General features: G+C 32.5%; 1 protein-coding gene across 1 annotated transcript in view; it reads right to left on the reverse strand.

The window, feature by feature from the left end:
* Positions 1 to 13,530, reverse strand: part of LOC134685546 (sushi, von Willebrand factor type A, EGF and pentraxin domain-containing protein 1-like) — a 55,329-nt gene that overhangs the window by 15,703 nt on the left and 26,096 nt on the right. Inside the window, exons 19-27 of the mRNA XM_063545332.1 lie at positions 12,988 to 13,101; positions 12,062 to 12,175; positions 11,453 to 11,654; positions 11,109 to 11,266; positions 10,639 to 10,834; positions 8,506 to 8,678; positions 7,816 to 8,052; positions 977 to 1,144; positions 528 to 701 (exon numbers count right to left, since the gene is read on the reverse strand). Coding sequence (XP_063401402.1) covers positions 528 to 701; positions 977 to 1,144; positions 7,816 to 8,052; positions 8,506 to 8,678; positions 10,639 to 10,834; positions 11,109 to 11,266; positions 11,453 to 11,654; positions 12,062 to 12,175; positions 12,988 to 13,101 — 1,536 coding nt within the window. The remainder of the gene's footprint in view (positions 1 to 527; positions 702 to 976; positions 1,145 to 7,815; positions 8,053 to 8,505; positions 8,679 to 10,638; positions 10,835 to 11,108; positions 11,267 to 11,452; positions 11,655 to 12,061; positions 12,176 to 12,987; positions 13,102 to 13,530) is intronic.

Below are 13,530 nucleotides of genomic sequence, written 5' to 3' on the forward strand. Positions count from 1 at the left end.
TGGTTTGAAAGGTCATATCAATTCGTATATCGGTTCTGCTACAACAAATATACAATGTTGACCAATTTAAATCGCATTTATAAAATAGTCCTTTTCTATGTACAGTATGTTGGCGTTTGTTTTTGTTGCAGTTCAGTGTTTCTGTTGTTCTGTTGTTTACATCTTATAGTTGATGCGTTTCCCTCGGTTTCAGTTTGTTACCCGGATTTTTTTTTCTCAACGATTTATGACTTTTGAACTGCGGTATACTTCTGTTGCTTCTACTCATCAACACGTGGTATTAAAAGAATATCACCATAAAAAAGTGCGGTATGCTAGATATTTTTATAATGTCCGTTGTGTACATTGTTAGTGTGCATAAAATTGAGAAAGGAAATGGTGAATATGTCAAAGCGACAACCACCCGACCATAGAGCGAACAACAACCGAAGGCAACCAATGGGTCTTAAATGTAGCGAGAATTCCCGCACCCGTAGGTGTCCTTCAGCTGGCCCCTAAAAATGTATAGAAATATGTATATGTCATACCTTCACACGTTGGCGCTAAACCTTCCCATTCACCTTTTTCCGTACAATATCTGGTGGTATTTCCAAACAGCCTGTATCCAGATTTACATTCATACCTTACTCTGTTATCAAAACTATATGTGCTCCCTTTGAGGTATCCGTTACGAATCACTCCGGGAAATCCACAATCTACACCTACAATAGCAAAAAAGAGTACGATCTTGACAATCGTGTATCAAAATTGCATCAGCTACTTTTTTTTGCTGAATAACATTAGTATTCCATTTCTTTCATTTTAGAACTATTTTTTTCAATTACTTTACATCCAAGTCATTATTTTATTAAACTTCTTCTGTAAGACTTTTCTTGCAACCGATTGTATTTGTGTGTTTATTTCTTACAATTGATGAATATAAGTTGATCAGAGTTTTCCTGTTATATTTTAAGGTAAGTATATATAGAGCACATACGTAAACATACTGGTTCCACTTTTTCCCATTGACTGGTTACAAGACATCGCCTGGAAGATGGTCCATCTAGATCGTATCCTCTGGGACAAGTATAGCTGACAGTATCATTGTTCTTTGTACCAGCATACTTTACAGTACTGTACAAAGGCTTAGATGGGATAGGGCAGTCTATGGAAAAAATAAGATTGCATTGATTTCAAACGGTTTATTGGGACTGATCTTATAATTTATAAAATTGAGAATGGATAATTTAAATTTTCATATATTTGATAAATAGTTTATATATATATATATGAACAATGTCTATATTTATGTTATTTTAACAAAAAAGATTTGCGGCGTTAAAAGTTCTTAGTGACATCTGTATTGAATTCCACGATACAATTCAGAATATCGCGAGGTGAACCAGGCAGTGGCAGGGTAGAAAATCCAGAAAATATTTAGGAAACAAAAGTAAAATTCATAATATGGCGAACTATTTCTACTGTGATATTTCATTTATAAGTGAAATTAACACATATCAATATATGTAAATTTACGTGCAGACGTTTTGAAACTTATGCAGTATATTCCAAGCTGTTTGATTAGACTAATACTAGTATTTCTAATCGTAGACTATTCTATTATTTTTGTCTTAATTTTGTAAGATCTTGATTTGATGTTTAAAATGAAATGAACAATGCATTATACTAGAGTGACACGCTAAGTCGTATTTGCTAGCGTGCCTGTTCACAAGTTGTAGTCAGCTGGAGATATATGACACCTTTCCATGAGACATATTTCTTAATCTGAGCCGACAATTCATTGCTTTAACTCCTCTATGTCGTATTCAAATACCAAGTTCGGCTGGGGTTGACTCGGTGTCCTCCGACATTAAAGGCATGGATGAGCATCATTCGTGATTATTATATTCTTTTTTCAGTGCACAAATAAAATATGATATAAAAGAAAACTGAGTTTGGAATTTCATTGACAAATTAGTAATAACCGAGGACAAATCGGTAATAATACTTTTAGTTGTAATACCTATGTTCTTTTTAAAACGGAATGTAATGGTTACATATTATTGTTATATACATATCAACTAACGCAGTTCTACAATCTATAGATACCTTTATAATGACAGTGTACAAGGTCATGTTTTTTTTATTCTGACCGTTTGTGACGGTTTGTAACTAAATCGATTGGTAGTGTACTGATTAAAAAAATAGTCTTAGATAAATATCTTTTATCTTCTTGTTGTTGGCTTGAATTAGCTGTCGTTAGTTAAAAGTACTCTCAGACTTTCCCCTTTTGTTTTTTTGTTTTTGTTGTTGTGAGGGAAGTATAAATTCCCTGTCAGCTCGGGTCATTTTTTTTTGTTCGTTGTTTAACTGTTTTGTATCGATCTGATGAGTTAAACACTTTTCAACCAATTTTTATTTGTTTTTATGTTTTAGTTTTACACAACCGCCCAAGCGTATTGCTGGCTTTCTCACCACCAATTATATTGAACCCAACCACATTCTGTTTGTACCATGACTCTGTAATTCAGTGGTTGTCGTTTTTGTTGATATTCATTTTTCGATTTCGTTTTGAACATATATCAGGCTGTTAATTTTCTCGTTCAAATTGTTTTTACTGTATTCATTGGGGGGTATTTATTATAATAGCGTACTATATAAGTGGTATGAGTTTTATTCATTGTTGAAGGCTGTAGAAGATCTTAAGTTGTTAACTTCTTCGTCAGGTGGTCCTTGTGTCATAAACAATCGTATCACATCTTTTGATTTTTACATTTATCAATATGCATGCATTCAAACGTTGTATTTTTGGTAAGGATAAGGCAATCAGTTATAATAAAATCACCGAGAAATACTTGAAAAGAAATAACTTTAATGCATGAAAACTTTAGATCTTTGAATATTATTTTAATCGGTATGAATATTAATTTTATTATCAATATACAGATTATTGTTAAACGTATGTACATTCACGGATTTTCAATCTGACGTTACCATTATTTTTTGCATTATACAAAGCCATGTTTGTATGTGAAGTCTTTACACTTAATCCATTGGAAGTTTGATGTCTACTGATTGATAGTTTGGTCTTAAATACAAGAATTTTCTCCCATAAAGTTATGGCCCAGGCCGCCTAGAAATCCTCTAAACCCGCCTCTGATTTTTGTATTAATTGTTATTAGATTTGAAATTGCTGTCAGTAACTGCAATTACTATCAAATCTGTATTTTGTGTCTTGTTTGTTTTATTTGTTTTTTTTGTTTGTATCGATCTTATAAGTTTGCCCTTTTCAACTGATATCCATTTTGTTCTTATGTTGTGATGTTGTTTTACCACTGCCCCCATGTTAGTTTGAATAAATATGGATAATCTATTAGTTGAAATATGGCTTTGTTTGACAACTGCAAGTACTGTTTGATTAGTACTTCCCCTGTTTGTTAGATTTTTATGCTTGATAACTGTTAGTACCTTCCCCTTTATTTTATTTGATAACTGTGAGTTCTGATAGATCGGTATATCATGCCTGAAAGTCATACCTTTATTGTAGATGCCTTTGTTTGATAACTTCGAGTATTATTCAAGGGGTATCTTATTCCTTTATTTACGATGTTGTTGTGCTTAGTACCGATATGACAAGTCAAATTCATTTCAAACTCTTTTTGCAGTTTATATCTATGTTGTGATTTTACACCATTGTCACAGGTTAGGAGAGATTAGGGCACTCAGAAACAGATAATCCATTTAACACCACTGGCACAGGTCAGAAGAGATTAGGGCGTTCAGAACCAGACTGCCATTTGCACCACTGGAATAGGTTATGAGAGATTAGGGCGCTAAGAAACAGACTGTTATCTTACACCACTGGCACAACATTAGGAGAGATTAGGGCGCTCAGAAACAGACTGCCATGTTACACCACTGTCACAGGTTGGATGAGATTAGGGTGCTCAAAAACAGACTGCCATTTTACACCACAGTTACAGGTTATGAGAGATAAGGGCGCTCAGAAATATACTGCCATTTTGCACCACAGTCACAAGATTAGGAGATATAATGGGGCCAAGAAACAGACTGCCATTTTACACCACTGTCACAGGTTAGGAGAGATTAAGGGGCTCAGAAACAGACTGCCATTTTAGACCACAGTCACAGGTTAAAAGATATGAGGGCGCTCAGAAACAGACTGACATCGGGAAACCATAACAATTAAACGTTTATGTTATTAGAATAACTCCTGATGGTTTTTTTTCGTACTACAATGTAGTTTACAATGTGTCAAGCTGGGCCTGTAATAACTTAAAAGATAAAGTATGGGTTTGGTCATTGTTGAAAGCCGTACGATGACAGCAGTTGTGTACGTCCGTGTCCATTAGTTTCTAATAGATTCATGTTTTTCTATTCTATAACAAAATTGCTAATAATTCACTTATATGTAATATGAGCTATTGCTTATACCAACATTCATTCCAGCTTTAAAATCATCATTAATGTTATGATACATCCCGGATTTATATTTTACTAAAATATACAGACTAAGCTTGCTTTATCTTGATGTTAATTTCTATGGCATTTAGCCTCCAACAATCAGCAAACCCCATACATCATAGCAAGCTATAAAAACCCAGATATGCTATATGCATAGTCGTTATATAAGCAGTTGATTGATTTGCAACAGTCGGACTAGTTGATATCATTTAAAAGTGTTGTCATTCAGTTTTTTACCCACCATTTCCCTCCTCACAGCAATTAATGTTTCGTGACAAAGTAACCATCTCAGCATTTACAAGTGATGTATATAAACTCATCATAGATACCAGGATTGAAATTTTATATTTACATCAGACGCGAGTTTCGTCTACAAAAGACTCATCAGTGACGCTCGAATAAAACAATGTTAAAAAGGCCAAATAAAGTACAAATTGAAGAGCATTGAGGATCAGATATTTCTAAAAGTTTTGCCAAATACAGCTAAGGTAATCTATTTCTGAGGTAGAAAAGCTCTAGAAGTTCAAAAATTCAAACTTTTGTTTATAGTAAATTCATAATTATGAACGTATCAATGATACCTCAAGTCAACACAGAAGTTTTGACTACTGGGCTTGTGATACCCTCGGGGAATTAAACCTCACCCAGCATATTTGTCTTTAATAATAGTTTGATTTCCGTGATAGTATTTATTACAACCCATTACTAAAATTTCATTAATGCCCTAGATTTTTGGGGACAAATAACCAGTATGTGATTCATTTGTTCCAAATAGATGAAGAGTCTTACAAAAATGTCATACATATTTTGATCACTTTTTTAAAAGTTTATTTCGTGACACGAGTTGCAATGGGTTATAATTGACTAAATGTCGGCTATCTTTATAGTTTACTTTACGAGATTAACAATATACTATTTTCGTTTATGTATTTGTAAGTAAAGATTTGAGGTTATCTTAATTCTAAACAGATTTTAGTGGTTTTACGGGGGTTCTTTTTTAAGCCAATTTGAAAATTTCAAAAAAAGTTTACGGTAACTGTATGTCTCTTTGATCAAACTTATTGCTACAGTATTATTGAGAACACGAATTTGCGTTTTGAGATAATCTTTTTATAAACTCTAATTTTCTGATAAAAAACTGATCTTTAATTCATATCTATAATTTCCTTTGGCTTTTTATATACCTAAAGTAAGAGTCTGATAGAAATCCGTTTTGTATTGATTCACACAAGTATCTGTTGTTATATATACTATATGGAATGGTTATGGGAATAACATTTATGGATCTTTATAAAGTATGTTTTAAAACAGACAGAAAACATACACCAAAAAGGTTGCGATCTGTATCTCAGGATAAAATAATAAAAATTCATTATTTTATGGTAGAAATTCGTGGGATACAAATAGTTTACGTGTCACTTTCCGACATAACTAATGTCACATATAGAAAAATAAGATGTTTTCAATGAGACACTGACTATCCTTCAGTTCAAATGACGAACATGTCTGTTAATCTAAATGCCAAATATTGTAATCGTTTTACAGAATTATACTTTGAATTTTCGGTAAACTAACGATTTTCTTATCCCAGATACACATAACCTCAGCCGTATTTGGCACAACTTTTTGGAATTTTGAATCCTCAGTGCTCTTCAACTTTGCATTTGTTTGGCTTCATAAATATTTTGATATCAACGTCACTGGTGAGTCTTATGTAGACGAAACGCGCGTATGGCGTACTAAGTTATAATCCTGATACCTTTTTATAACTAATTATATTCAGAACTATCTAAGCGCTGAACTTTTTGGATTGAGTTGATGAATAATAAAAACGGTACTTTAGCACTTAATTGTTACCGAAAAATAATCATGAGTCAAACAGAGCTGAAAAAATGGACTGTTTTTATCAGTTCTTTTTTGCTTGTTAACATGTTTGTTTGTTATGTTATTTTGTTTTCTTTTGTTTTTGTTTTTTGAAGGTAGGTAGTTTGGTAATAATTTATTTTACATTGTACAGAAAAAATCATACATTGCAAATGATTATTTATAGTTGCCGATGGAAAACAACAGTTCTGTCACATTCCTGACATTTGACCTATTACAAGCAATTTATGAAAAACGTGGTGTGTACATCATGGTTTAAAAGCTCGCTCAACTTCACACTTGAACGACAGTTGTATGTAGTTCTGTTATATTGACAAAATTGTGTGAGTATTCCAGACAGACAAAAAAGGCTAACGTGACAAATCTATTGTTTGAGTATTTTGAAGGATGATCGGCAAGGTTAGGATAAGCACCCATATTTTTCTCAACGAAGTTTATAAACGTGTTTCTGCACTCTTGTTTTTGAATTATATTTGTTATCTAGAAAACATTATAGAGGAAAGAGTTGTAAACCGACGTTAAAATTTGATGAACAAAAATAAATATATAAATCAGGTTGAATAAATGGGGAATATGTCCATTGAACACAGATGAAGCCCCTGCTTGCATACAAAGTTATAAAGAGACATAACCCAAGAACTATAAAAGGGACACTACCCAAATTTGAACTTGAATTTAGTTTTAATAACTAAGTAGTGTGTATAAGATTCGTAACATTTGGTAGAAGCACACTAAAGTTAGAGAACGGAAACGAAAAATACAGCATTTTTTCCATTTGTATAGCAGAATAAATCTAGAACGATAAGTGCCGCTACAAAAATTCAAACTTGATCTGTGTTTTGAGGTTATATGCATAGAGTATAAGTTTCATAACATTTGGTAGAGACAAACTAAAGTTAGGGATCGGAAACCAATTTTGTGACGTACGTACGGGCGGAGAGACGGACATGAGTAAACTTAATGCATCATCAGCTACTGTTGTTTGGGTCTTTTTTCTTTTGTTTATGGCTGATAAATAATTAAATACTTACCTATAAGGTTGTTCTCGATTCAGAAGCATTAATAAAGCAATTCTAATTTAATGTTCTAGAAAATAACATTTTTAAATTATGGCATCTACCATACATCATGCATAAGTATTTTGCCAAGAAAATCAAACTAATGTAGTTAAAAAAACCTTCTGTTCATATATGCATTCCTGCTTTGTGGAAAAATGTGTATATTGCATGATATAATATTAAAAACATGTCACAATTTTAGATTAATTTCTATTTTTTTAAATGGAAAACATATAATAAATAATATGCATGCATTTTTGATTAACCATTTTATTAAGCATTTCTATAACTAAAGCATAAATAAGCAATACTAGGTAATCTCAAAGCTAGAATGTAACTGCTTGCAGCTGTCCTAAGGCCATACAAAGTGAACACAGGACCTGGGTCTATCCATACCCATATCCTATACCTTGACAAAAGCCCGAGGGATTCGGCTGTAAATCTCCATGAAGCCCTGATTGTACGTCAGACCATGCTATGATGTCACCTAAGTTCTTATCACATGTGACTATCATGGTTTCTATCTCCGACTGAGTAAGTTGTTTAGACCACACATTAAGGTTTGTAAGAAGTCCCACAAATGATTCCGTTGGACTAAGGGTACCACCTTTATCTTGCTCCTGTCCTATCATAACCTTTCCACCACCTGTCAATAAACATTCAAATATTCTGACTTCTAAAACTCAATTGACTAATATATAGATTAAGCTAATAGAAATTCGTGAAGATTAGAAATGCTTGATTTTGATTAGCTAGACAGTGTGCTTTTATAAAGGTTTGTATACTCACATTGACATCAAATGCTGTTGAGTATAATACAATTTTATTTTCTAAGCGAAGGCATAGTGTTCGTTCTTGTCTCATTGGCACTCATAAAACATCTTTCTCTATCTTTTATAAACATTTTTTTGTGGGCCATTATTACTTTAAGATATTGGACAAAGCAAATTTACAATTTTTAAAATGTTTACTTGTACATGTTGTGAAACAATTTATTGGAAGGGAAATGGCTGATTGACACCACTGTGATGAATGTGTCCACCATGAACCACACTTTGCTCAACTGTTTGCACTAGGTATCTCTGTTGAATCTATTTACCTTTAATTGTTTCTCCTGCAGCTAAATTATACCCCTCGTCCCATAGAAATGCATTTTTGTAAATTTTCCAAGCTCCTTTTTCTGTAGACCAAGTGACTAACACATGATGCCATGTTCCATCGTTCACTTTTACATCGGTGTTTATCTTTTTGTTATTAACATAAATTACAAATCTGAAGCGAGAAAACAAAGGAAAGGATTGGACGATTTTTAATAGTTACCAAAAAAAACCACCAAAACACAAAATACCGAAATTCAAGACGGAAAGTCTTTTAAAGAATGGCACATCTAATGAATGGAAAATAACGTTCATATTCCTAGACTTGGCATATCCTCAAGACAAAAATGATGGATTAAACTTTTAAGTTTGAATCTTTATTGTTTATAACTGTTACAACACATCGTCGAGTAAATCTTATAATGATGTATTTCCTATTTGCCAATTGGTAATAGTCATGAAAAGTTAAATTTAAGTTTAAAATCTCAATATCATAAGTATTTCATCAAGTCATAGAACGTTAGATCTAATAAACGTATATGCGGAGTAATTTTTTGTTCTTATATTCCTATATTTCCACTGGAAAAGGATCATGAACTTTTAAACTTCGTTTTTGTCCACAAAAATTCTGTACTTTTAGATTTGCTGAGAATTTCTCAGAGTTCAAACCATGCAATCATAATATTGATACGTTAATTTAGACAAGAATTATTAAACAGCAAAACACATGACAAAAGGATAGATACAACCTAATAAAAAACATCTGTTAAAAAAACGCAATAATAATCTAAGTGGATTGGAACCAGAACAATGTATTTCTGAAACAAAAACTCGTAGATTGTAGAAACTTGTATAATAGTTTTAAAGGGATATATATAGTTCATTGAACCTGGGTCTCAAATATATAGCTATCACCATCTTCTTCAAAAGTGGGAATATAACATTCTAATGCAATTAGTTTGTAACGATAATTTTCATTGGACGTTGATAAATATTTTGAGGGGTTAAATTCCACGTTCTACCAGTCCGTAACTAAGAAAGCCACCATTTTGAATTCCGATTTTTTTTGGATATGTAATTTCTCAAAAAATTAACAATATATTCTCGTTTTGAGCCTCAAAATCTTCTTTTTGTCTATATTGAAACCATTATGAAGCGTACGAAAAGTAAAAATACGTTTAGAATTCATGTTTGACATCCAGATTAAACACATGACGTCACACTGTTAAGATGCTAAAAACAATGCGACAGTTTCGCGGACTTTTTCATTAATGCCATTTTTAAGCCAAAAAATAACATTTATTTTAAGATGCGGCATTAGAATGGAGATAACTGTATTGTATTTTAAGCTTGGCCTTCGTAAAACTTGATTTTACTGTCGCAAATATCCGTTTACCTATCTCCGCTCCGCGTCGCTAGGTAAACTCAATTTGCGACAGTAAAATCTACGTTTTACGAAGGCCAAGCTTAAAATACAATACAGTTATCTCCTAACTTTAAAAGAGGGACGAACGATACCAAGGTGATAGATTGAAAATAAACTGACAACTCCTTGGCTAAAAAAAAGACAAACAGACAAAAAATAGTACAGAAGACAAACCATAGAAAACTAATGACTAAGCAACACGAACCCCACCAAAAAAATTTGGGTGATATCAGTTACTCTGGAAGGGTAGGCAGATAAAGGTAAGATACCCACGATGTGATAATGACACACATAGTTTTATGATGAAAACATAGCTGAAGATCCTTATTATTACTTTTTTGTAACGCGCCCCGCTATTACCTTCCTGATGTGTCGTGGAAGCATACAGTACTTGCGAACAGAAGAAATTAATGATATAAACTGAAAAGTAACAATATGTTGCTATCATCTGTATAAATGGCGCAAATGAAAGATTTGTTTTTGGAGAAATACAACTGCAATTGGCGCTGATATGACGCACCAGAACTGCAAGTTATAGATCAATAATGATACCCCTGCTACAAGTATTCGTTAGAATGGAAATTAATAAGTGACAGAAGTGAGAATACATCACAGATGAAAGGAAAGACGGACAAATGTAAACCAGTATAGAGTATAATAGAAATTAATAATGAGATTTAAATAATCTAGTATGCGTTGTTTTACTTACCCATCATAATTCGTTATTGTCAATGCATTATCAAATGCTCCTACAGAATAAGAGAAAGGTGTACCCTGGTTTATCTCATCAGATGTCCTGATCCAAAAACCAATAGAAAAGGCTGACATCTCTCTGCCCATTTTAAATGTTGAATAATTTATTGTCCCCGAACTAGGGAAGTCAAGCAAATATTTGCTGTCAAGTTCTGAAAATCAAAACTAAATGTATATGTATCTGTATTTTTCTTCGTTAGTTTTCACCGGATTTGCTTAAAAGTTTTCAATCTTCAGCTTCTGGAAAAAGTACTTTAATATAGTGTCAATTAATATTGTTAGCATTTAGAATAAACCGTAAACTCAATGAAATGATACAACAAGAAAAAAATGTTAATGTCAATAATTAAAGTTTATTTCCGCATTTGGGTTTTTGTGTGTGTGTGTGTGTGGGGTTTTTTTTTAATGTTTTTATCTTATAAGTACCTGTTTCACAGAGTCTTCCAGAAAATGTTTGGGGACAAATGCATTCGAATGAATTAATGCGATCCACACATGTAGCACCTTGGAAACAGGGCAAAGAAGCACACTCGTCAATTTCATTCAGACACTGTTTTCCTGTGTACCCTGGCATGCATACACAGCTACAAAGAAAGTTAAGTGTATAAATTAAAACAATATAACAACGAAATCAGGAAATGTGTTATATATCATCAAACGCATTATATAATAATAATGATAATTTCTTGCTTTTAAATACTTTGAGGTATTAATACTTTATATTTTTTATTACACATAAGTATGTGTTATTTGAATCTGTTGATGCATACCTGAATCCTGCTACTTCATCAACACAGGTACCATCATTCCGACAAGGTCCTGAAGAACAGTCATCATTGTCAATCTCACAGTTGACACCAGAGTAGCCATTGGCACATTGACAGTTGTATCCCTGTAACGTATTCACACATACACCTTCATGCTGACATTGAGCGTCCTTACAGTCGTCTTTGATCCGTTCACATCTTGGACCTGTCAAAACACATAGGTTACAGCACTTGGTAACTAAGTTCAAAAAGATTTTCATCTGTTAAAAAAAGGAGGTAAATATTTCATGTACCACTGGAAATGATGTTCATATGAAAACAATTTTTAAATCTAAAAATTAATTTTAACTAAGCAATGCAAGACATGTATTCCTAAAATACAAAATAAGGTAAAAAAGAAAAAAAAAACGTAAAGCACCCTTATGCTCTTCTTAATACAAAAATGAATCGTGCAATACAAAATGTATCACTTGTAGTTAACACCCTGTTTGTTCGATGAGCTTTGATATCTGTTGAAGGTGAATAACTAGATAGCACAAGATCATGCTTAGACAAAGAGACAAAGTCTTTGAACATATTAAAAGCAATTAAAAACATTAAAAAAAATATTACCTTCATACTCAGGAAGACATGAACAGTTGTAGTTATTGATACCGTCAACACATGTTCCATTGTTTACACACGGTTGTCCTAAACATTCATCAATATTTACCTCACACTTTTTACCTGAAAGTTAACAAATGTATACACAGTATTCTAGGAAGACGTTTTTAACCATAAAAGTAATACAAATATAAAAAAGAAGATGTGGTAAGATTGCCAATGAGACAACTATCCACAAAAGACCAAAATGACAGAAATTAACAACTATAGGTCACCGTACGGCCTTCAACAATGAGCAAAGCCCATACCGCATAGTCAGCTATAAAAGGCTCCGATAAGACAATGTAAAACAATTCAAACGAGAAAACTAACGGCCTTATTTATGTAAAAAAAATTAACGAAAAACAAATATGTAACACATAAACAAACGACAACCACTGAATTTACAGGCTGTTAATATATTAAACTTTTACCTCTCGAATTAATAGAATACAAATGGAACAGTATTTAATGAAAGCACATTTTTTTTCAATATCAACATCACATTTTTTTTTCAATTTCAACATCAAACATAATTTAAAGTAATTCGGGAAACATATATTTTAGATATTTCCTCATCGCTTTGTATTGCTTGAAATGTCACATTTTTGTATAGTTTTGTATCTGTAAATCATTCATTCATAGAGCTTGAAATTAAATTTGATCATTTAGCAAATGACAGAAACTTAAAATGGACACACCCCTTTTTTGAAGGGAGGTGTCTTATGTTGTAGCTGATAGGAATAGAAGTCAAACAAAATGTCAATATTAACTTAGTGTCTAAGTTCCTATACCAAGCAAATTCTGTATAAGTCACTGTTAAAATTTACCATAAATGAACAAGTCGATAACTGTAAAATGATCAAAAAGTCGATCCATATAACACGCTTAAGTACCTGTAAATCCAGCTACACATTTACATGAGTAATCCACTTTAAGATCTACACAACTTCCTCCATTGAAACATGGATCAGATTCACATTCGTCTAGTTCTTTCTCGCAATATGCACCTAAGAAAAAAGTAAAATAACAAAAAACCTCGGAGGAAAATACAAAACGAAAGGTTCCCAATAAAATTGCAAAATCAAATGATAAAACACATCAAACGAATGGACAACAAATATCATATTCCTTACTTGGTACAGGCATTTTCAAATGTAGAAAATTGTTAATTAAATATGGTTGTATAGCGCTTAACCTCTCAATTTTATGATAGTCGCATTAAATTTCATTATATTTACAATGATGCGTGAACTTGGATTAAAACCAAGTCCTCATTTTCAGGACAGTGTTCGTTCAAAAACTTTGATGTATTTGGCCTTTTTATTAAGTACTTATATCTAATATGGGTGAAATACTGTTATCGCGCTATGATTTATCTATTTCAAAACTTAATGACATGCAATGCATTAATACATGGCATGTTTGTCAAACATTTA

This window comes from Mytilus trossulus, chromosome 1, assembly GCF_036588685.1.
Source record: "Mytilus trossulus isolate FHL-02 chromosome 1, PNRI_Mtr1.1.1.hap1, whole genome shotgun sequence".
Lineage (NCBI taxonomy): Eukaryota > Metazoa > Mollusca > Bivalvia > Mytilida > Mytilidae > Mytilus > Mytilus trossulus.